Source organism: Leuciscus leuciscus (genome assembly GCF_965113295.1).
Source record: "Leuciscus leuciscus genome assembly, chromosome: 16".
NCBI classification, from domain to species: domain Eukaryota; kingdom Metazoa; phylum Chordata; class Actinopteri; order Cypriniformes; family Leuciscidae; genus Leuciscus; species Leuciscus leuciscus.
In genome coordinates this window covers 28,757,168-28,779,228 of record NC_138740.1, presented here as the reverse complement: position 1 = coordinate 28,779,228, position 22,061 = coordinate 28,757,168, and the positions used below count along the sequence as shown (strand labels likewise).

The 22,061-nt window shown below is 38.4% G+C and overlaps 1 protein-coding gene across 3 annotated transcripts in view; it reads right to left on the bottom strand.

The window, feature by feature from the left end:
- The window catches only part of nsmfa (NMDA receptor synaptonuclear signaling and neuronal migration factor a), a 49,904-nt gene that overhangs the window by 19,814 nt on the left and 8,029 nt on the right, over positions 1-22,061 (bottom strand). The window contains exons 2-7 of one of the 3 annotated variants that reach the window (XR_014198517.1): positions 14,694-14,752; positions 13,621-14,412; positions 10,805-10,871; positions 3,536-3,588; positions 3,094-3,183; positions 661-788 (exon numbers count right to left, since the gene is read on the bottom strand). Coding sequence is in view for 1 of the 3 variants with exons in the window: in XM_082140239.1 (XP_081996365.1) it covers positions 661-788; positions 3,094-3,183; positions 3,536-3,588; positions 10,805-10,871; positions 13,621-14,460; positions 14,694-14,752 (1,237 nt within the window). In the remaining 2 variants the exon portion in view is untranslated. Of the gene's footprint in view, positions 1-660; positions 789-3,093; positions 3,184-3,535; positions 3,589-10,804; positions 10,872-13,620; positions 14,461-14,693; positions 14,753-22,061 lie in introns of all 3 variants that reach the window. The other 2 variants (XR_014198518.1, XM_082140239.1) reach the window with 2 other exon arrangements.

The window sequence follows — 22,061 nt, the reverse complement described above, 5'->3', positions numbered from 1 at the left end:
TTACAACAAAATATCTTTTTGTAACTTGCATTACTTTTCAAATAAGTAATGCAAGTTACTTTGTTTTCCCATTTATTGACTGACAGCTCTCCTTAAGTTCACGACCTCTCACGTGATGTATGCACGTGTGGAAGTTTACATCCAGGATACACCCACAAACGAACCATTTTTAACAATAAAATGAAACAAATACTAATATACAGCAACAATCATTTATTGTGGACAGAGCTCCTTCTCTACACTTGTAAACAATTCTTTCTGTTTACGTCACGTGTGACCTTCCCAACTTGCATACACGTAAGAGGTCGTGAACTCAGCGTTTTTTTCCTCCTGAAAATGACTGATTGTTTGGCTAGAGAAGACCCTTATTCAGCTGGGGTCATGTGGAGCCCTTTGAAGCTGCCTAAGGATGGATGTTGAACCATTCCCTTGCATTAGGAGGAGAAAACTCCTTATTTCTCCTTATTAAACCCTTCATTTCTCTTCAGCTGAGGAAAGAAAGTCATATACATCTTGGATGGTCTTGAGGTGAGTAAATAATCAGGATATTTTCATTTTTAGGTAAACCATTCCTTTAAGTTAAATTAAGTAAAAATAAAAACTATATACTTTTAATAAAAACTAAACTACAATAAAACATTTAAAAACAATAATGTATACCATAATTTTAGGAGGGATGAAGTCGTCCCCCTCACATGCCAGTCTCTCCAGCTCTCTCTCCTCCTCCCAGTCCATGTCTTCACATCCGCCCTCGTCTGGAGTACAGCAGGTGGTCTGCAGATCCCCACCTGTGGCACCACACAACACAGCAGAGATGGACAGTTCAATGATGGACGCAGGCAAAGCAGAATAAACACAAAGAGGAGAAAGGAATGAAGTGACAAGAGAGAAAAGAGAAAGGTTGAGATAAAGAGACAAAGATAGATACAGTAAATGTATATATATATATATATATATATATATATATATATATATATATATATATATATATATTACATGGACTGCAGTAATTGAGATGTGAACTTTCACTCTTAGTTTTGTTTCCATGTTAGGAGTCATATTCTGTTAAAGAAAAAGTTCACCCAAAAATGTTATTCCAAACCTTTATGCTGTTATATTTTTATGTGGAACATATAAAGAGAATTTTTGAGGACATCCCACAGAAGGATAATAGTGAACACGGCTGTCAAGCTCCAAAAAAATTATCAAAAACAAACCCCACAAAAAGTATTTTTTACTTTTACATCATAAAAGTAGTTCATGTGACATTATCTACATTTCATATTGCTTAATATTTCAAGTCAAGTAAAATTTCAAGTAAAATATTTAAAAGAATTTTTGATAATTGAAATAAAATAAGACAAATATTAGATGAAAAAAAACTTTACAAACTTTAACAAAACTTAGAAATGTTGCAGCTGAATGAAACAAAATAAGTTTAAATAAAAACTAAATTAAAAACTAAATTAAATAAAATTAAACTGTATTAATAAATAGAAATGTATTGGGAAGCTGTATGTAGAAATAAATGTAAGAAAAAAAAAATACATACACATAAATACATTTAATTGCAATTAAAAAGGCAATTAAAATGAAAATAAAAACTGAAAATATAAAAATAAAAGCCAATTAAAAATATTGATAAATACTATAATAGTAAATAATACTAAAATAACTCTGGTCTGACTTCATATGATAACTTTGTGTGAACAGATCAAAATTCCTTCATTTTCCACAAAAAAATTAACAAATTGTGGGTTTGAAATGACATGAGGGTGAGAAAATGATGACAGTATTTTCATTTTTGGGTAAACTATCCCTTTAACAGCCAAAAAGGCAAGATGCTTTTCATGAATTTACTGTGAAAGCCTCTTCACACTAAGTATGATTAAAAACAAAATCCTGAATCACTTGTTTGACTGCAGTTCATTTAAATATACATTAGAGTTACAAATATAAAACTGTAAATGACAGACAGTAATGTCAGTAGTATGAAAGACAGTAAAAGGGAGAGAGAAAAACTCTGTTAGAAAACCAGCACCACAGAAAACCAGGCAGCTATAGAGAGAGAAAATGGACAGAGAAAAGCAAACATACAAATATTACAACTTTAAGTCAAATGTTTGCAATCGTTCATCAGGACACAGGTGTAAAGAATAAATATGATGACAAAAATAAGTCCAAAGACAAACTACACAGAGTTAACATGCTAACACAGAATTCTAGTGTGCACACACATACATCTCCAGAGTTCAGACGCTCCAGGCAGGACATATACTCACAGAGAGAGAAAGAGAGGAGCACATATTCGGGACAGAACCACGCTCAAGGGAAGACAGACAAACAGGATCAGCATCAAGAGCAGGGGAGGCACGTCACTGCGAGACTGTGTATGTGAGGGTTATAGAAGTGTTCAAAAGGGTCTGCAAGAACTTCCAAGAAGGCTTCTGAGGATTTTTTGTGCACTAACATTCAAAAGTTTGGTGTCAGTAAGATTGTTTTTAAGAAATAATACCTTTATTCAGCAAGTATGCATTAAATAGATCAAAAGTGACGGTAAAAGATGTTCGCAGTGCAACAAAAAATTATATTTCAAATTAAAGCTGGTTTATTGTACTTTCCATTCATCCAAAAATCCTGAAAAATGATCATGGTTTCCATAAAAATATTAAGCAGCACGACCATTTGCAACATTGATAATAATAAGAAATGTGCATAGGATGATTTCTGAAGGATCATGTGACACTGCAACTGGAGTAATGATGCTGAAAAATCAGCTTTGCCATCACAGGAATAAAGTACATTTTAAAATATATAACACAGAAAACAGCTATTTAAAATTGTAATAATATTTTAGAATATTAGTATAATTATTGTATTTTTGATCAAATAAATGCAGCATTTGTGAGCATAAAAGACTTCTTTCAAAAACATTTAAAAAAAATCTTACTGACGCCAAGCTTTTGAACGGTAGTATAAGTATTAACTGGTTCTCTCAATCATTTTATATAGTGATCTTGACATATGGGAACACTAAGTGTGTGAAAGTGTCCGTGTGTGTGTGTTTGTTTGTGTGTGTACAGGTGGACTCACTGTCTTTTGAGTCGTGTAGGGAGTCTGGTTTGACAGGGGTCGGATCGCTCCAGGATCGGTTGAAACTCTTCGCCCTGCGCTCTGCAAATGCTAGTGAAGTGGAGAGATGGTCACACGCACACGCACGCAACGCCCCATGATCCTCACACACAGTGGGCCGCAGCACATTCAGTACACTCAAACACACCAACAACCATTCGTCCTTTGCTGCACTTGAATCACACACACAGAAGCAAAATCGACCAATCCTCAATTGTTGTTTTATTGGTTACAATGACGCAAAACTGTCAATCATCCTCCATACAAACATTCCCAATATACACATGCACATGCTAACCTACATTCGCAAAGCAACGCATCACATGCGCAAACAAAAACACATGAAACAAACACAAATGGAGCTGTGCGTTCATTCATACTGCATATTCACACATAGACTCACTTTGTGCTTTCATTCTTCTGCTGCCCACCATTCTTAAATGCTTCCGGAAATTCCTAGAAATTAATCGAAGACAGAAAAAAGTGGAAGAAGGATAAATCAGGTCATCAAGACCACATGAAAACATCAACAGCATGTGTGTGACATTCCACCAAAAACCCTTTGCTCGGCAGTCAATAAATCATATCATATCCGCGCTTGAAGACGTGAAGAGATTTCCCTTGGGTTATTCAAAAGAGCAAACATATTTTGAAGGCCATATGAAACCCAAGCGCTTCGCTAAATATTTGCACCACGTAGGCTGACGGAGACTCGAGCAGACGTCCTTGCTTGTGTGCACTCCTGTGCAATATTGAACCAGCAAGCGTGTATTTCTTTGAGCCATTTGGCATCTCTCCAGCTGACTAAGAAAGCAGACAGGGAAAAATGCCACTGCAGTAGAGTCTGTCCCACACCTCCAACATGTCTGTTACTCCATGACAACTGTACGTCTATGCCCATGACAACTGTACATAACTGTACTCCTATACCCATGAACACTGTACACTTAATTGTAATGGTTGAAACACTAGTAAGGGGTGGAGAAAGGGAACAGAGACAACGACAGACAGAAGACAGAAGCATTATAAATTGTCTTCAAACTCATTTCAGAACATTTCAATTTACACATGAATTCAAGAACTTGCGTTCATTGCGTATTTATGCACTATCCTAAGCAATTTTGTAGTATAAATAGAGTAAGTAGTGTGTTCACACTGAAAAAACCAACAAGAAAAAGGGCACTTTATTACAGTTGATGCACCAAAAAAAATGTGTGGAATGTTGGATCTCATGCACTCAACAGTTGCAGCATTAAATAGCCAAATGGGAAGGGCTATCTATCAGACTCTGATGGATGACAAAATAACCTTTTATACCACATATATACAGTAAGTGCATAGCACGTCATTTGGGACGCAACTTATAATTTGGGCCTTATAGTCCTTGTTCAAACAAAAACAACACTCTTGGCAGAAATGCAGTTCTACACATGGCTAGCGCACTGGGGGAAGCAGATCCTCATTAGCCAGTGCATTGTGTTGGAAAATGTAATTTTATTGAGTCTGTTCTGTTTTTCTCAAAGTGTCCTGTTTTGTGACATAATTACATTGTAGATCATCACTAATTGGAAGGGAAGTAATGAGAGGACAGGAAGAGTGAAGCAGAAACAGCAGAGGAAGAGAGAAAAAGGGCTCTGTTTACACATGTGACAGAGCTGTGCCCACCTGTGAGAGGAGGGAGATATGGAGAAATCTCCTTTTCTGTCTGTCTTACGGCTTATTTACACCCACGTGCATTAGAGAGAGAGAGAGAGAGAGAGAGAGCGAGAGAGAGAAACCTCCCTCGCCCCCGCAGCTGAGGATGAGTCAGAGCCTTTCTTCACCATTGTCTCTTTTCATTCTCTCACTCTCTCTGTCCCATGACTGCAATCACTGCTCCTCTATTAGCTCTTTAATTTCATCACCCCCTCTCTCACGCTGTTAAATAATTATATTTCCTCAATCATGCCCCTTTCCTTTTTTAAATAAATATTTCACCAAAAATTAAAATTCTGTCATCATTTCCTCACCCTCTTGTTGTTCCAAACCCATATGACTTTCTTTTTTTGGAGAGGCTGCTCACTGCAAAGCCAATGAGTGGTGCTTGACGTCCAGCTTCCTCTTGCTGGATGTGATGGGTGGAGCTAAATTGTCCAACTACACCCTAACCCTATCCATAACCTTATCGCTAAACATAACTCCACTCATTAGGTCAACTACACCCTAACCCTATCCATAACCTTATCTCTAAACATAACTTCACCCATTAGGTCAACTACACCCTAACCCTATCCATAACCTTATCTCTAAACATAACTCCACTCATTAGGTCAACTACACCCTAACCCTATCCATAACCTTATCGCTAAACATAACTTCACCCATTAGGTCAACTACACCCTAACCCTATTCATAACCTTATCGCTAAACATAATTCCACTCATTAGGTCAACTACACCCTATCCATAACCTTATCGCTAAACATAACTCCACTCATTAGGTCAACTACACCCTAACCCTATCCATAACCTTATCGCTAAACATAACTTCACCCATTAGGTCAACTACACCCAAACCCTATCCATAACCTTATCGCTAAACATAACTTCACCCATAAGGTCAACTACACCCTAACCCTATCCATAACCTTATCGCTAAACATAACTCCACTCATTAGGTCAACTACACCCTAACCCTATCCATAACCTTATCGCTAAACATAACTTCACCCATTAGGTCAACTACACCCTAACCCTATCCATAACCTTATCGCTAAACATAACTTCACCCATTAGGTCAACTACACCCAAACCCTATCCATAACCTTATCGCTAAACATAACTTCACCCATTAGGTCAACTACACCCTAACGTAACCTTATCGCTAAACATAACTCCACTCATTAGGTCAGCTACACCCTATCCATAACCTTGTCGCTAAACATAACTCCACTCATTAGGTCAACTACACCCTAACCCTATCCATAACCTTATCGCTAAACATAACTTCACCCATTAGGTCAACTACACCCTAACCCTATCCATAACCTTATCGCTAAACATAACTTCACCCATTAGGTCAACTACACCCTAACCCTATCCATAACCTTATCGCTAAACATAACTTTACCCATTAGGTCAACTACACCCTAACGTAACCTTATCGCTAAACATAACTCCACTCATTAGGTCAACTACACCCTAACCCTATCCATAACCTTATCGCTAAACATAACTTCACCCATTAGGTCAACTACACCCTAACCCTATCCATAACCTTACCGCTAAACATAACTTCACCCATTAGGTCATCTACACCCTAACCCAGGGGTGCCAAATCCTGCTCCTGCTGATCGACTGTCCTGCACAGTTAGTCTCCAACCCTAATCAAACACACCTGCCTTTAATTTTCAAGCGATCCTGAATACCTTAATTGGTTGCTTCAGGTGTGTTTGATTAGGGTTGGAGATGAACTGTGCAGGACAGTCGATCGGCAGGAGCAGGATTGGGCACCCCTGCCCTAACCCTATCCATAACCTTATCGCTAAACATAACTCCACTCATTAGGTCAGCTACACCCTATCCATAACCTTATCGCTAAACATGACTCCACTCATTAGGTCAACTACACCCTAACCCCATCCATAACCTTATCGCTAAACATAACTCCACCCATTAGCTCCAGAGAGGTGGAGCTGGACGTTATTTGGATCTGCAATGAGCACCACTTGTTATTTTGTGGATCATAGAAAGCAATATTTCGTATTTAAACCAATATTAGGATTTATTTAAATACATTTAAATTTATTGTATTATTATTATCTTGGGTGCTCTTCTATAAACTCTATAATGGAGCGATCACACTTTAATTTGCCATATAAAGTTGTCTTCTGGTATAAAATATATTTAAATAATTGAAATATAGTGAGAAAGTTTCATGAGTTAATTTTATTGTGCTTTCCATGCCATTTTTGGAGCTTGACAGCTCTAGTCCCCATTCACTTTTATAGAATGAAAACGAGCAGCTGGACATTCCGCAAAGTATTTTTATTTAAGTTCTACGGAAGTAAGTCATTCAGGTTTCGAATGACATGAGAACATAAGGTTATTGATGACAAATTTCAATTTCACGTGAACGATGTCTTTTTTCTGGTCACCTCAGCTTTCAGCTATTACTTCCATACCACATTGTCTTTCCCCTACAGCAGCTGTGCATTGTGGGAGACATCTGGCAGGCTGCTCTAGACTGCTGTTCAATATGACCTTTCCGGCTCCTATTCGTCCCCACCCACAGGAGCAATTCTGATTATGTAATCGTATGCTAGCCTTGTCTTCCACTCATTCAGATTCTAACTCTCCTCCTTTCATCTCTCTCCCTTTCATTATCTCTCTGTCCTTCCCTCCTTCTCCTGAATGTATGATTGCAGTCTATCATTTGTCTCATAGGGTTGACTTTCCAGAGACGCATCACACCACCCCTGTCCAACAATATACTCCTGAATCATCTGTTACTGTGATACTATTACCATCTGGTCCTGTTTCAATTATCCCTGATCCTTAGAGAGGACTTTGAATGAAACATAATGGCTAAAAAACAATGGCCAAATAATCTATTTAAAAACAACAACAACAACAACAACTTTATTGATTATATGAAGAATATGCTAATAGATCAGATCAATATACTTTATGATAATCTGTACTATTATGCAATATATGCCGTTTTCCCTGTGGCTTTAAAGAGGTTATAAAATGTGTATGTGGATGGGATTATAAACCTTATCAGCATGGCTCATGAATATTAATTAGTTGACGTAATGCTCATCCAGTAGTCATAACCGATTTGCTGAAAACCAGGTAACAAGCCAAATTAGGATTACAGTTTACTAATTCAATTGAATGCCGATATAACCGGTTGGCAGAAGCTGCACTATGGTGTAGTTCGAAAGGCACAGAACATTTTAAAAAGGGAACATCAATAATCACTGTAAAAAAACTTTTTGTACATTTATTTGCATTTTAACATGTTTATTTCAATTCCATTTGTTTTACTGAATTAACCTGAACATCAGAGACATTGTTTAGTATTGGGAATGTCTATAATATCTCTTGTGGTCATGTTTACAGTGGCTTGGTTATTTTTAATAACCCCCTATTTCTGAGGTTAAAGCAGCTGCATTTTCCTTTCAACTTGCATTATTCAGTCAACACCTCAGTTACACAACACTCAGTTACACAACACTCAGTTACACAACACTCAGTTACACAACACTCAGTTACACAACGCTAAGAAAGTGGTTTGTGACAGCGAAACAAAAAGCAATGCTAAGGTTTGTTCTAACCATTCGAATCTGAGTCTCATCTCAACCCAACAACATAGCAAATTAGGGGCTAGAGTGCTTAAGGTGGTTCTCGCCAAAGAATAAGGAAAGAAAGAAGATGGATGGATGGATGGATGAACACCTCCTTTTATGTAATGGATGGATGGATGGATCGTGGATGGATCATGGATGGGTAAACACCTCCTTTTATGTAATGGATGGATGGATGATTGATGTATGAACACCTCCTTTTATGTAATGGATGGATGGATGGATGATGGATGGATGAATGAACACCTTTTATGTAATGGATGGATGGATGAACACCTTCTTTTATGTAATGGATGGATGGATGGATGAACACCTCCTTTTATGTAATGGATGGATGGATGGATGATGGATGGATGAACACCTTTTATGTAATGGATGGATGGATGAACACCTTCTTTTATGTAATGGATGGATGGATGAACACCTTCTTTTATGTAATGGATGGATGGATGAACACCTCATTTTATGTAATGGATGGATGGATGGATGATGGATGGATAAACACCTCCTTTTATGTAATGGATGGATGGGTGGACGGATGAATAAACACCTCCTTTTATGTAATGGATAGATGGGCGGATGGATGAATAAACACCCACTTTTATGTAATTAATGGATGGATGGATGAACACCTCCTTTTATGTAATGGATGGATGGATGATGGATGGATAAACACCTCCTTTAATCTAATGGATGGATGGGCGGATGGATGAATAAACACCTCCCTTTATGTAATGGATAGATGGGCGGATGGATGAATAAACACCTCCTTTTATGTAATTAATGGATGGATGGATGGATGGATAGATAGGACTGTACTGCCAAAGCTCTTTCTCTGTCTGACAGGAATAAAGGCAGCGATAAATGACAGGGCTTCAACAAAGTACCTCTGAATGGCGGCGGCTGACTCCACCTCACTCTTTCTCCTCTTTCTCTCTGCTAGACTCCGGAAAACCCTGGCAGGAGGTGACACAGCTTTAATGGCAGAGGGCAAGGCTCACTTGAGTGCGGTTAGAGGTTAGAGCCATGCTCATGAAGGGGCAGTGTTAGCCTGGGTTAATCAGGAAGAGCTCCTTCTGGGCAAATAAAGCCACGGCACAGGCTTGCACAGAAAATCAAAAGACTGAATATTTATTGTTGATGTGTTGATAAGAAAATATCTTGACCTTCTTCCTGATAACATAACTAACTGCATCACCTACGGATTGAAATTCAATCCAGAGCCTCAATTTCTCCTTAAAATTAAATAAAAGATGTAATTAAGTAAACAAAATATAAGCAAATAAATAAATTTCACACACCTGCAATCCAACATGTTGTTTTATGATTCACAAAACCAAATTATCCCGTGGGGCACTTAACATTTCTAGATTATCAACTCAAGTCAAAAGATGATCGGCATCAGCATCTGTCAGCATTTCTAAACCATCCAAGACAACCACATCTCTGTCTCTTGCTGAGGTAATCAGAATTATCCAGACCAGCCTATCAAATGTTTCTCGAAGCTATTTCCTGAATCAAAATGCATCGCTGCATTACACACCACTAAAGCAACATCATCAATCATTCTCTCAGGTTTTCAAACCAAGCGCAATGTGATTCTTTCATACATCAAGGTAAAATCATTTTACTTCAGTTTCATCATATTGACGGCACTGAAATGGCAGTTTCCTCTGAGCTACCCTGAGAAGATTCAATATATGTTTGTTTCATAGACGTAATGTGTGATTTTAAACAGGTTGGTGTTTTTCTCACACAATTTGAAATTATAGAGCAATTACAGAAAAAAATACCTCAGAGATCCTCAGAAAAATCTAATCCTGTTCAGATAGAAATGCTTCTTTTCATTTATTTCAAAGATTTATTTCAAAGATTGAGAATTGTAAATAAAGCTGAAGAGGTGGGACTGGAGGGATGGTGGTGCAGAAGCTAGCGTTTGATATCACACACTGTCATTTTGTGACATTTAAAGGGTACAAAAGGGATACTCACGAAATCCTGTAGAGCAGAGAGGTGAGGCAGACAAAAAGGAGAGAGAAAGACAGACAGAATGCTTAGATAACCACATTTGAAGAAAGTGTGTGTGGTCATCGTGTACTTGTCGGCTCTCTGAGTCAGTTTGACAGTAAATGTCACAAATGAATGAGTGTTAGTGGCGATACACCTGTTGTGCCATCTGTACTTGAGGTCAATGTGGGCTTCAAACTTCAGTGTGTGTGTGTGTGTGTGTGTGTGTGTGTGTGTGTGTGTGTGTGTGTGTGTGTGTGTGTGTGTGTGTGTGTGTGTGTGTGTGTGTGTGTGTGCAATGAAGTGAGTACTCACGCCTGCATGGTCGTGGAAGCAGTCTGAAAGCTGAACATGTTCTCTTTAGGGAACCAACTGTTATCGTCTGGTTAGAAACAGACATACAGGGACCACATTAGTATGGTTGAAATGATGCATCTGAATGTATGAATTGTGTCAAACTGAACAAACATATGCAGTGGCCCCAAAAAGTATTTGGATGCGTAAGCCACACTCACTCAGTAGGAATGTAGGAATTTCACTGCGCTAGACAACACAATATCAAAGCAAATTAGCACCCAAATTATGCTAGCTTTACTGTTCTCAGCTATTTTTGTTATTACATTTAATTACATCATAGTATATATAAATATGTAAAGTGACACTGTGCTACTTTAGAAAAAAATAAATGTCACTTGGTTTGATAATTTTGTCATCTAATGACACTTCTATATTTTTAAATAAACGTTTTCAAAACAAGTGAAGCTCAATTCAGTCAATTAGAACAGAAAATCAAGTTGACTTGTCCCTTATTTGATCTTTTTTATAATAAAAGCACAAAAAAACAACAGCACCACAAGAAATAATAGTGCCAGTAAAACATGTGAAGCTCCAATTTTTAACAGATCTGCAAAATTGTGTTTTATTTGAGCTGTAAAGCTGTCTAAATTGTCATTTTTGTGATATGTCTGCTGTTCTACACTACTGAACTTCTAGTTATTCATCCGTGATTCATCTGTGGGTTGTTGCCAGTACATCAAGAGTAAGTCATCCAGGTGAAGACAGACAGTAGCAAATTACTTGTCTGTGTCAGGTTTTCAATTGTCAGACATTATGAATGTACGCAAACAAGAAAGAGACGTTTATGTCTTATCGCTAAACATAACTCCACCCATTAGGCCAACTACCCCTAACCATAACATTATCGCTAAACATAACTCCACCCATTAGGTCCAGAGAGGTGGAGCTGGACGTTGAATCTGCTGATTCAAGACTATTGGAAAACTACCTGCTTAAAGGAACACTCCACCGTTTTTTGAAATAGGGCTTATTCACCTTCTTTCCTACATTTAGATAGGTGGGCAAATGCATTTTTGTCTCAGTGCATGCATTGTTTTAGTTTGACAGGGTTGGTGCTAGCTTAGCTTAGCATAATGAATGGAATCCTTTGTTGCCAGCTAGCATGTCCTGAGTAAAAGTGATATAAAAAAAAAAAAAAAAACACCTAATTACTTCTTGTGGCCTGCGTATTCACAACGAGTACAAATAGCGATGCAGATTAACACTAGGCGATTTCCTACGCAGATTTTGACTTGGGACTATATTAGGGGGAAGCACATGCGAAGCACTGCTACTTGGGCGCAGAGATATCACGCCCAAGTAGCAGTGCTTCGCCTGTGCTTCCCCCTAATATAGTCCTTAATATATAAGTCAATATCTGCCTAGGAAATCGCCTAGTGTTAATCTGCATCGCTATTTGTACTTGTTGTGAATACGCAGGCCACAAGAAGTAATTAGGTGTTTTTTTTTTTTTTTTTAAATCACTTTTACTCAGGACATGCTAGCTGGCAACAAAGGATTCCATTCATTATGCTAAGCTAAGCTCACGCCGACCCTGTCAAACTAAAACAATGCATGCACTGAGACAAAAATGCATTTGCCCACCTATCTAAATGTAGGAAAGAAGGTGAATAAGCCCTATTTCAAAAAACGGTGGAGTGTTCCTTTAACTTGATGATGAAAGTTTCTGACTTTGCTCAAAGTTGGTAAGCGATTCCTTCACATAGTCTCATGTTAACATGTATACTATTTAAGTAGCATGGCCATACCATTGAGGTATTTTTAAGTGTATATAATAAGGTGTATATAATAAAGAATGTGAAATAACTGCCTAAAATTAACTCTACTTTGGTGCTGCAAGAATATTGCACAATGCCACGATAACCAAATCAAATAGCTCTTATCAGTGTAAAAATGTTTGAGATGACTAATCAAATTACGCAGGTTTTATGTTCACAGAAGCTGCTGTGCTGAGTGTGAATTCCAGCACGACGCTTCAGTTAATGGGCATAAAGATGAAATTAGCTAAAACTAAACATTTCATTTCACCAAGCCGTTTTAATCATACTTGGCATCAGATTAATAATGAATATCCAGATATTGTGAATTAATTTAATAAACAGTTACCTAGCTTTCCTGGTGGCCTCACTTGTCTAAGAAAATGATTCATGAAGCACAAATATCAGTTGACCCTATGTTTACTTTCTTCACTGACACAGACGAAAATGCATCAGTCAAAGCTCAACTTTGGGAAGGGAAGAGATACAGGGCAAGATAAGGAGACAGAAAGAGATAGAAAGACAAAAGGTGATGGAGATGAGAGAAGAAGAGCAGGAATTGACTAATAATTTATGCTACTGCCCACTGACATGGTTTTAAAGCTATTGTTATCCTAATTTTTTACCTTGAAATGTCTTAAAATGTGGGTGGCACCCCCCGAACCCCATTAGCAAGCTCAATTTTAGGACCTCTGTATTTATAAAACTCTGAGTTCAAACATTCATTTAAGTGTAGTTTAAGTGTCCAAATACTTTTTGGGGCCACTGTGTGCAGATTCACCAGCAACAACATACACACACACACACACACACACACACACACACGGTCCACTCCACAGAGGGAGAGAGCACAAAAGAGACACACAGGAGAGAGGAGAGAGACACAGGAGAGTGGGAAAAATACAGACCACGGCACATCGAACACATCGACGCCCCCCGTTGTTGGCTGAAACCCACCCCTTCCCCTCGGCCAGAGCCTCTCTCTCTTTCTCTCTCCTGCCTTTCTCCCCCTCTCACCTCTCTCCAGCCCAGTCACGCGGTCCACACTGCACATCCGCTCTAGTGGTGGCCGGCGCTGCTTGCCTGCCTCTCGGGTGCTGCTTTCCAGGTCCAGGGAGCCCTGGCTGCGTGACGGAGCCCCGGGACAGGACTCACACGCCAGGCCACAGTCCTTTCCCTCCCCCCAGCCGCGAATATTGTGCGCGCTGACAGAGCTCTGCAGAGGCTGGGAAAGGTGGTGGTGGTGATGGGATGCCCCGTGTTGATGGTGCGACGTTCCAGCACCGGAGATGTGCTGGTGGGGGCTGCTTCCACTGGTTCCGCCATTTCCGCCATGTTGGTGGTTGCCATGATGGTGGTTGCCGTGATGGTGGTTTCCGCTTCCGCTTCCGCTTCCACTTCCACTTCCGCTTGCGCCTCCGCCTCCATGGTGGTGGTGGCGCTGAGTCGGAGATGACGAGTTGGAGGACGTAGAGGGCTGGGCAAGTACTTGGGCATGACACGCCTCCCGCCCCTCTTTCAAGACCTCAAGCTCCAGGTTCTCCTTGCTTCCCCGGTTGGTTCCCAGCATGCCGCTCTCTCCAGTGATAGTATAGACCCGGGCAGGCTGCAGGGAGCACTCCACACACTTCTGCTGGTCCTCCTCTGCCGAAAAGCTGCGCTCTAGGGAGAGTCGGCTCTTGGAGGAAGTCGTCGGAGGTGGCGGTTCCAGGAGGCCCACGGCGGGGTTGATCAAGCTGGGGTCGTCGCTGACGGAGGAGCCCTGGAGGGTGCAGCTGTGGAAGTTGTTGTTCTGTGCACACAGGCTGTCTGGGAAATCAGAGTCGTGGCCAACGAGGGTGTCAGACAGTAAGTGATCTTCAAATCAAACATTAGGACAGATGCAGAGAGAAATAAAGAGGGACAAGTGAGAAACAGCAAGAGATGCACAGAGAAAAAGACAGATGAGACAACACAAACTACATCAAGAAGTGGCTCATGAAACATGAACGAGCCTGGAGTCTGAGAACACCACAGGCTCTAAATGGACCAGATAAAAAAGAACAGTTGAGAGAAACCGCAAGAAAGAAAGAGGAATGGAGATATCTGACCTGATCCGTTGCGGTTCTCAGGATGGGTGTGAAGGTACTCTCCAAATGCACGAGCTGCTCTGCAAAAAAACACACACACATTGGTCATTGGCAGGCCCACATTGTGAATACAGTCACAGCTGAAGGATGGTGTTAGGCACGACGTGCTGCGAAGTCACGAGAAAATCACCTGTTCTATTAATGAATCGTTCAAAAAGACTCCAAAACCAAGTACAGGATTAAATCAGTCTGAAGAATCTTCCAACAAATGAACTCACTAAATCAGACAGAAGAGTTTTGAGTACTTCAAGGGATAGTTCACCCAAAAAAAGAAGGTTCTGTCAACATTTACTTACTAGATATGATATTTTGAAGAATGCTGTTAACCAAACAGTTATGGTGCCCAATGACTTCTATTGCATGAGCAAAAAAATTTATCAAAATATCCTATTTTATGATCCACAGAAAGACAAAAAAAAAAAGTCTGTACATGTTTGGAATGACATGAAGAGGCTTAGTAAAGCCTGTTATCATTTTAGGTTTTGGGTAAACTATACCTTTAGGGTTTCTGAAACTTTAGTTAGTATCATTACTGACTGACAATGTATAGGTAAAATTACACATTTGAAAAAAAACTGTAGAAAAATCTAGTACTCTCAGCTCTGTTTAACACCATATTAAATCCATTCAACAAAATTCCACAGATTTTCTCCCAAAATCAGCTTAGTCATCATCGGGATACAAAACCACTAAAGCATCACCAGTGTAATCCAGCACAGCATAATCCAGTGACCCTGTCAGCAGCTGATCATATTTAGCATTTACTGCAATCCTTTCAGTACTTAAATCCTAAATTAATTGAGCCCATCGTGATGTCTCTTTTACGAGAGAACTTCAGAGCATACCAGCAAGCATTAAAGTCAACATGCATACAGCTGCATATTCTACATGTTAACACAATATTTATCCTTTTATTTTGATGTAATTATTATTTAAACCAGTTTTTTGTGTGTGTTAAAACAATCATAATTTAGTTTTTCATGAACATGACCATGAGAGGCAATCACACTGACACTAATAAGAGTTTACTTGCTGCTGTGCCTTTAAGACTTTATGTAAAATAATATCCTTTTCACATGTGTTGTGACTGCACTTTTCTCAGCTCACATCTGGAACATTAAACTCGTTTATGTACAAATTGCAAATAAATTAAATTTCTGATGATATGACCCCATTTTCCCACAAATGAACATGTGAAAGCCCTTCTAGATACAGTCTGGATGGACGATTGTTCCTTACGTGTCGTAACTCCTCCTGCTTCCGGATCCAGCTGTCAATGTCTCTCACTTCTTTTTCAATTTGAGAAATGACAGGCCCAGTGAGGACTACTCTTAGCCTCTTAATGTCACCTACTAAGCTGACACCAGCCTCGGGTATAAAAGGCTTTTCATAAGGATATGAGTAATGCTCTGCATGCGGCAGCTGTCTGCATCGAGAGGTTTGAAAGCTGGACTCTTCAAACTTGAGAATGTGGCTCAGCTTCTTCAGCGTGAAGGCTGAAATGAGGGGCAGGCATGTGGAAACGCATGTGACAGTGAAAAAGAGGGCATATGGCAGAAAGAAAGGTGGGAAAACAAGACTGGGGGAGAGGAAGGGAGAAAGAGAGAGGAGGAGGACGAGGAGGAGGAAGAACAGAGACACAGTCTCTGTGTAAATGTAATTGGTTGCTTTGTATTTCGGTGCCACCCACAGATTCAGATGTAGCGTTTTTATCTTTCCATTCCGGGAAGAAGAATGTGGGAGAATGATGGATTTAAGGGTAAAAAAGGGACAAATAGAAATATGTAATGGAAAAAGAGAAATGCGAAAGGCACAATAGAAAAGATATCAACAAAAAGAAATACATGTATACATATACATACAAACATATATACATATATACATATACATATATATATATATACTGTATGTATATATGTTTGTATGTATATGTATGGTTGTACTCAAAATGGTTGAAGTAGTGCTGACCAGTCATGTTTTTTATTTATTTTATATATATATACACACACATACATACATATGAGATGTATATATACATGTATGTGTGTGTGTGTGTATATATATATACCTGTATATATATATATATATATATATATATATATATACACATGTATGTGTGTGTGTGTGTGTGTGTGTGTGTGTGTGTGTGTGTGTGTGTGTGTGTGTGTGTGTGTGTGTGTGTGTGTGTGTGTGTGTGTGTGTGTGTGTATATATGTATATATATATATATATATATATATATATATATATAAATAACATGACTGGTCAGCACTACTTCAACCATTTTGAGTCACCTTTTTTGCAGTTATGAGGCCATACAACTGCATGTATAATAATTATAAATAATTTAAGCACATAAAACAAATAATAAAATAGTATTACATGTTCCGCTGAAGTTTTGTCAACTACTACAATAAATCATTTTAATAAGTAAAATTGTTTAAAATGAGTATCACATGTCATACTGCATGCCATGACAACTACCCTGTGTTTTTATTAAATATAATGGTAATTAATCTCCATTAGAATATGAAAACAGCTTGCATTTGCTCGAATTACAGACTCACGAATAACAGTGATGCAAATCATCGGCTCAATAACCTCAAGAGATCATCAAAACCTCATTCATACCAGAGCATCAAAGTAAGCACTAATTTGGCACTTAATTCACAGGCGGCTATAAAGAGAGTGTCAGAGACAAAGAGAGCGAGAAGACGCATAAAAACTGCGAAACGAACGTCATGATGCTTCCCACAGGAAATATTTGTCACCACTGGCCCATCGTAAACAGCAGGAATCAAAGAGACAGAAAGAGAAACACTAATTAGTTTGGGCCTGAGGGGGAATCATCAGTAACAATCGATAACACCAACTGAGAATCATGGGAAATGACTTAACCAATCAGAACAGCCGATTAAGATTTGAATAAATAATGAGGCCAGTATAACCAAAGAGACTGGCGGTTCACTTTTCATAAGCGCATTTTGACGCCTCGATAATAAACGAACAACAGCTTATTCTGTTTCGCATACGGTGGCTTTGGCACTCGCAACTGTGTAAATCTCAGGGTGAGTCACTGCTTTTCGGGAAGCTGATTCAGTCTTGAAGGAGACATGATGGATGACTCCTTAATACGCTGCGGCTGAACCTGTTTTCGCCACACAGACAAATATTTGCAGTCACCAACACATGCATTCGTACCTTTAATGTATCTAATAACCCTACACAATATATAGCCCACACATAATCACATACATTCCCCACGCACAGAGAACCCACTCCGATCTCAATATTGCAACCGCCTCCACAGAAGCTGTCACACGACCAGGGATCGTTCCACAGGAATCCCTGGTGGCTTGCAGTCGCCCTCAGCTTTTCCTGACGTAACGTACAACAACATGACACTTATGACAGCACTTTAAATTATTCAGTTTCACCATTAGCAGGTCGTGTTGAACCGGGTCCGTAACAAGCATCCTCCAATGCAAGAGGGTTAATTGGAGTGCCAGTTCAGTTTGAAGAGCCACATACTTGACCTGAAGAGTGTGGGGGGGGATGCAGAAACGAACAAGGGGTAAATTATACATTACCTGATGGTGTATAAATAGCTAACGATATAGTCAGTGCTTAATTTGTAAATTAATAATTGCTGGATCAAAAACAGCAATTAAAAGGTGTGACAGATGCTGAACATACAACTTCAGTTTTCCCAGAAACATACAATGACAACTATAAGAGCATAATTTACAAGTTTCTGCAAAGCTCTAACTACAGCCTATTATCCAGTCATGTATATAGCCATGTTGAGACAAAATATCATTCAGTTGATCAGTGATAGTCTCTCTCACCGACAACATTGTTGCCTCTTTCATTAGCTATATTGATTTCTGACTGATCTAAAAGCCGTTGCTTGTGTCTCCTGCTATCCTGATTAGTAGTAGAAGAATTGTCCAGGGGTGCAGATCCATCTTCTCAGGATCTCTTTTGATCAGAAACACCATCAGCTTTACTCGTGGATATAAAAAAATGAAAATATGTCTTAAGCGATATTAAAATGAGTTATAAACACTCTCTCCAAACTTTCCGCAGCTTCAGCAGGATCTAGCTCAAATTAAGCACTGGACATGGTGCTTCTGTCATTACAAACGCTTTACATATCATTATAGTTCAGCTCTTTACACACATATACATATATATATATATATATATATATATATATATATATATATATATATATATATATATATATATAAATAAAATGAAGAGTTCAGATGCAAAAGCCTCTAAGTGCCATCTAAAATTTTCTTCTAAAATTATAATTTTTATGAAGCTCGTATATTTAAGTTCAGTAATTTCACTTAAAAGCCAATGAAAATTACCTATTAATTGTCATTTAAGTGAAATTACTGAACTTAAATATACGAGCTTGATAAAAATGATCATTCTAGAAGAAAATTTCTTAGAGCCTTTTGCATCTGAACTCTTCATATATATATATATATATATATATATATATATACACACTGTATATGTATGTATTTATATATTTATACTCTTTATTATATAATTATATACTCTTTTATATATAGTGTATAAATTAAAATAACATTAAAATAAAATGCAAGGTAATTATCCATACGCTCAGGCACACAAAACTTTACACTGCTTCTTTTTTTTTCTGTTAGGTCTTTGATTAACATCAGCTTGACGTCCCAAGCTGGGGGAATTATCATATTAATAAAATATCAGAAGAAATACAGGAAGATAAGAAGGAAGGAAAGGGAGCAAAAGAGAGTGAGGGGTAGAAAATGGGTAATGGGTAAAGAAAAAAAGAGGAGCCACTAAGTGAGGATGAAATAATAAAAGGAAGTCAGCATGCTTCAAGACATGTGACTGAACAAAAATGAAGGTGAGCAAGAAGAGGAAAAACTACAGCATGTAAATGTGTGTGTGTTTTCAAGCTGGGGTGTGGGAATGCATCATGTGAGTCCATGGGGTTGGAGAAACAAGGTAGGTGAAAAAAAAAGATCTGAGAGAAACATTAAAAATGAAAGCGTATGAAATTCGGTCAGAAGATGCAGGGGACTGGTGGAATTCATTTAGTCATTTCCAGTGCCAGAAACACAATCATTCTTTTAACCAATTAAAGACATTGTAAAGACATTAACATTTACATTACATTTCTATTTCTATTTCATTTTTCTATTCCTATTTCTATTTCTATCTATTTATCAAATAATTATTAAATATATGCATCACGGTTTCCACAAAAATATTACACAGCACAATTCTTGAGGACCAAATCATCATATTAGAATGATTTCTGAAGGGTCATGTGACACTGAAGACTGGCGTAATGATGCTGAAAATTCAGTTTTGACATCACAGGAATAAATTACATTTTAAAATATATTGAAATAGAAAACAGATATTTTAAATTGTAAATACATTTTAATTGAACTGTATTTTTGATTAAGAGTGCATTAGAAGCATTATATATATATATATATATATATATATATATATATATATATATATATATATATATATATATATATTATTTATTTATTTATTAAAGACAAATCTTACCGACCCAAAACTTTTGATCAGTATTGTCCGGTATTTTTCTTTTCCCATTAAAGAAAATACATCACTTACTCACTGTTATGTCATTCCAAACTTGTTTTTGTCTATAAAATAAAAGTCACTGAGGGTTCAAAATAACACTTAACCTTAAGTACTTTCATTCTATCCAAAAAGGAAAGCAAGTCATAAGGTTTGGTAAAAAAGGCTCATCTAGAGCACTGCTCTTTCTTTCTCTTTGCTTTCAGCAGTGTTACTCTACAAAAGCAGCACATAAAAGCATGGACACAGTAGGAGAGAATGAAATCCATGACACAGTACTCACACATTTCCACACATTCACACACACAGCAGGCATTTATGCATGAAACATGCACACACTAGAAAATTCACACTCTCAAACACAGTAACTGTACAATTGGTGTTAAATGCCATAAATGCCATGTGATTAATTCTTAACAATGCTGCATTTTTTTGTTTACACAAAATGCAACATAATTTAAATTAATCACATGGCATTTACGGCATTTAACATCAGTTGTTTAGAAACTGAGTGTGTGTGAGCAAATATGCCAGGTTTCAAATCGTCCACGTCAACCAACTACCATTGATATGAAAGCTAACAGATAGTTTTCTCTAGGTATTATATTATAATTAAATTTGAAATGATTGAGGTAAACTGATTGTGTAGACTGCAACATCTTTTTAAGACACTTCTCCAAGGCAAACACTTCACTGGCATTTTTCCCAGAGAAAATCTGTATGCGTTTAATTCAGGCAGGTCCTTGAGAACTACTATAAGGTGAGTGGATAACATCCATTTAATATGAGCCTGGGGACAAGCAAACAATCAAGCATTGCTGATATTGCGGAGGGGTGGTAGTGGCGCAATGGATAAGACACATGCCTTTGGTGTGAGAGACCCGGGTTCGAATCCACTGTGAGACACCAATGTGTCCCTGAGCAAGACACTTAACCCCTAGTTGCTCCAGAGGCGTGCGACCTCTGACATATATAGCAATTGTAAGTCGCTTTGGATAGAAGCGTCAGCTAAATGAATAAATGTAAATGTAAATGATACCTCTCACTTGTTTCTTTGACACATGTTCCTCTGTTATATTCTGAGTAAAAACATCAGCACAGCTAATGGCATGTTCTTGTAGTGCATGTTTGCACTGCATATGGGACCTGCGCTTCAGCACAGACCACAGATTAAAATGTCACCCTCCTCCCTCTTCCACGGTTTGAGAGCCAGGCTTAATGATGCCTGGAACCCTCCTTCGCCCAGAGCGCACCCTCTCTTCAACTCTCGCTCTACCCTCTTCTCTCTCTCTCTACCATAACAGCAGAGACAACAATGTCAAAGGCGTAATCGCAGTGTCAGAGTCATCCTAAGATCTGCATTATCTCAAACGGTCAGACTAATTACAGGACACAGTCTCATCTCCGCTACCAGATAATAAATAGAGCAGGAAGTGAAGGGGGGAGATGAAGCATCCAACTGACTTCAAGTATATAAGAAGTGGAGTCTCCTCCTCACAAAGATGTACAATTAATGATGTTAAAACTGCAAGGCAGACGATTTAATGGTTTTGCATAGTAGGAGGTACAGTATTATCTAGGATTTGTTCTTCTGGCATTTGGATTAAATTGGATTAGTTAAGTTTTACCTACTGAAAAAAGGGATAGTTCAACCAGAAACAACAACAACAAAAATCTGTCATTGTTTACTCACCCTCTTGTCGT